The 3972-nt window shown below is 36.5% G+C and overlaps 1 protein-coding gene across 1 annotated transcript; it reads left to right on the top strand.

Annotated features, from left to right (window-relative positions):
- Positions 1-201: 201 nt before the first annotated feature.
- LOC138205223 (olfactory receptor 1E16-like) lies at positions 202-1137 on the top strand. Its single transcript, XM_069160984.1, has one exon. It carries the CDS (start codon positions 202-204, stop codon positions 1135-1137), a length of 936 nt encoding a protein of 311 aa, XP_069017085.1.
- Positions 1138-3972: the final 2835 nt, after the last annotated feature.

Genomic DNA, 3972 nt, shown 5'->3' with positions numbered 1-3972 from the left:
GATAATCCCAGAGGCAAACATGATGTGAACAAGTTACGGTCAGGGATAAAAGCATGACGCCAGATGAGCAGGGCAGCTCTCAGCACTTCAGGCAGCTTCACTCTGAAAGTGACATGTTGTCCAAACTTCTGCTGAGACATTGACTTGATTTACATTGATGAATTTTCATGGTTGTTTTTCTTTTCACCAGTCAAATCAAAAATGGAAAACAAAACTTTTGGATTTAGTTCTGAGTTAACACTCCAACCTTTTGTTATCTCACCTGGAGGAAAGTATCCCATATTTTTTCTCGGTATTGTGATTTATTTTTGGGGAATTTCCTGCAACCTGACCTTGCTGACTTTGATTATTCTGAAGAGGAACCTTCACAAACCCATGTATTTCATCCTGATTAATCTTCCGTTCAATGATCTAATAGGAATAAGTGCAATGCTACCAAAAGTACTCTCAGATATCGTTACAGAGACAAATAAGATTTACTACCCTCTCTGTGTTTTACAGGCCTTCCTGCTCCACATGTACGGTGGTGGGATTTTGTTTATTCTTGCAGCAATGTCCGTTGATCGTTACGTTGCCATCTGCATGCCGTTACGCTACACCTCTCTAATGACCCCCAGAGTTGTCATTTGCATCATTTCTCTAGTTTGGGGTCTTGACTTTGTCTTGATTGTATCGTTGTTCTCTTTGCAGACGAGGCTTCCAAGGTGCAAATCTGTAATCATGAATGTGTTCTGTGATAACCCGTCTCTCCTGAAGATCACATGCGGAAACATGGCAGTCAATAACATCATAGGCCTGTTTAACACAGCCATCATGCAGGCTGTGAGCGTGTCTGTTCAGGTGTATTCCTATGTTAAAATTCTAATCATGTGTCTGGTGACACGGAAATCTGAAGCAAAGACGAAGGCTGTCAACACGTGTGTTGCACAGTTAGTTATCCTGATGATATTTGAAGTGGTGGGAACTTTCACAATTTTATCACACAGGTTAAAAAATGTCTCAGCTGACTTGCAAAGGATCATGGGCATGCTAATATTTCTTGTACCTCCACTTCTAAATCCAATTGTATACGGGCTGTATACACGTGAAATTCGAACCACTCTCCTCAGAGTCTTAAAAAACAGAATGCCCTTGTAAATGTTTCACTGCAGCAGAGAATTTTTTTTTTCTTTCTAAACTGCAATCATCCTCATAAAACTGTATTATCTCAGAAGCACTCTGATATATTGTAAAAGCAATATCAACTCTAAATGGATCCATAATATCAATATGAACTTAAGCATAAACTAAAATCATATTTGCATTGTGTTCATTGTGGAAACCCTGAATTCTAAATTAAGCTTCATAACAGGAACTTGTATTCTTTATTTCATTGACTGACATTTCTTGTTCATATAGTTTTGAATCAATGTAATATACATTTTTAAAAAAGGGTTAGTGAAGTGTGGGGAAAATATCAAGTTATCTTAGTCAGCAATAGTAAGCTGGGCTTTAAGAGTGTTGGGGTCACAATTTATAAGTATGAGATGAATCTGGGTGAAAGTCTGTGATTCCGACTCTGATCATTAAAATATATTAGATTACGTAATTGTTTCTCATTATTGGGATCTGTTCTTGTGTGTTTTTTTAGTGTGTACAGTGGTTTGTGTTGTTTAATACATAACAGTCAATAATATTGACCTTATACTGCACCAACATGTAATACTTCAAATCATACTTTGATTTAAGGACTTAAAACTGACTTGATGTTGAACCAGTTCTTTACTTGTCTTCATCATCTTCACAGTGGATTGTATGTTTAAATATTGTTTTCTATAAAGAGGAGGGAATTCTGCAGCCCATCTTCTTAACTTGTTCACATTTTCATGTACTGATGGTGTACTTTATGTTTCACAGCTTCCTGGTTTAGGAAGTGCAAATGACTTCACATCTATGACCCCTCATTTTGTCTTCAAAATAAACAAAAATAGGTGGAATGTAAAATAACAGATGGATTGTTGTGTGATGTTTGTGGTCCATTAATAAAATACAACTATTCTGAAACAAAGTTTGTCAGGTATCATTGTTATATTCTTAACTAAAACAAAGGTTTATTATTAGTGCTAAAGGTACATAGTTATAAATGATCTTTTTTTTCCGGAAGAATTGTTCTAAAGGCTAAGAAAGTAACAGAAATGTGCAGCATGAATGAATTTTTTGTTTTTTAGTGAAAAAAAAAAATCCCTAATCTTACTTTTGTTGTAACAGTGATATATTCTTCTATACAACAGACTAAGGAACTCTACTACAAACTAATAGACTTCTTCCATCTTTTTAACCATTGCCTTCACCCACAAAGTGTATAAACACTGATATTAAATAAGAATAAAATAAGCTGATTGATACAAAATAAATTTAGGAAGAAAATATATCCATAAACTAAATTTAGCACATGTGGGACAGTATTGCATACATACATATATATAGTGTGAGAACTTCTCATATGTGCATCCCCTAATATTAATTGTAAGGGTTCAGTGTGTAGGACTTAGAGCGATGTCTGAGCAGAAATGGAATATAATATTTATAACTCTGTATTCATTAGTGTATAATCACCCGGAACAAAACATCATTGTGATTTTGTTACCTTAGAATGAGGCCTCAATACTTTATATACATAGAGAGCGGGTCCTCTTCCAAAGAGCACGCCATGTTGCACCCACATGTTTCTACAGTAGTTTGGTGCAGACAAACCGAACACTGGCTCTAGAGACGGCCTTTTTACATTTGTAGCCAAACAACCCAATCTACGTCTCATCTGTCATGAAAACTTTCCTCCATTTGTCTTTTTCTTTGTCCATGTGGTCTCGAAAAATGGAAACGTCGGTAGCGCTAGATGTGTCCTTTTTGGAGCAGAGGCTTCTTTCTCTCAGTCCATGGCAGAAATGTGCCTTAGTGGTTCTTGGATTATTCCTGACCAATCCCAATGGATTTCCTCTCAGCTAAGGGGGACAATAACTTGTACTTTCATGCAGTTGTTTGAACCGATGATTTGGCATCTGCAGTTTAGAAACATTCCTGATTTGTCCAAATCCACGATCTTCTTTCTCAGACCTTCTCTGAGCTCCTTGGACTTTCCCATCGTACTTTGTGCTGGTCACTCTAATGAGTGGTGTCAAACAAGCTCTTTCTATGTGGGCACGGAGAAATTAAGAGGTCTTTGCGAGGTAAAACACATTTTGGATCTTTCGGCACTACCAAATTAATAATGTAAGCGGGTGTGTGTATATTTTTGACTTGTGTAAATTTAAGAAAATCCATATTCAATTAAAATATATATTGTACACAGGTAGAGATGGATGGATGGATGGATGGATGGATGGATGGATGGATGGATGGATGGAATGGATGGATGGATGGATGGATGGATGGATGGATGGATGGATGGATGGATGGATGGATGGATGGATGGATGGATGGATGGATGGATGGATGGATGGATGGATGGATGGATGGATGGATAGATAGATAGATAGATAGATAGATAGATAGATAGATAGATAGATAGATAGATAGATAGATAGATAGATAGATAGATAGATAGATAGATAGATAGATAGATAGATAGATAGATAGATAGATAGATAGATAGATGAATAGATGGATAGATGGATAGATAGATAGAAGTACTATGCAAGGACTCCAGCTCTCTTCCCTCTGCTCGAAGATCTCATGGGAGATCACTGTCTTATATAAAAGACTAAATCTTTCTCTGTCAAGGCAGTGCGGGTGAGGATAACACAGCATACTGCAATAGGTAAAAAAGAAAACCACTGGAACATTTTAATCAATGAATAGCAGCTTATTTGAAATTGCTAGTTAATAAGAACATTTCTGTCAGGTGAGAATACTTCTTCAGTGGACAACTTTTTTTTTTTCTTTTTTTTTTTTTTACAAATGGGAGGGCAACAACATAATAAAGACGGTACAATT

The sequence above is a fragment of the Embiotoca jacksoni genome, unplaced genomic scaffold, assembly GCF_022577435.1.
Source record: "Embiotoca jacksoni isolate LCO1_2020_lvr unplaced genomic scaffold, fEmbJac1.0.p SCAF_28, whole genome shotgun sequence".
NCBI classification, from domain to species: domain Eukaryota; kingdom Metazoa; phylum Chordata; class Actinopteri; family Embiotocidae; genus Embiotoca; species Embiotoca jacksoni.
The sequence above is the reverse complement of the archived record's forward strand: the minus strand, read 5'-3'. Positions and strand labels throughout refer to the sequence as shown.

What these genes read in the sequence shown, in the direction of transcription:
- LOC138205223 (XM_069160984.1), top strand. Translation starts at nt 202, where the DNA reads ATGGAAAACAAAACTTTTGGATTTAGTTCTGAGTTAACACTCCAACCT.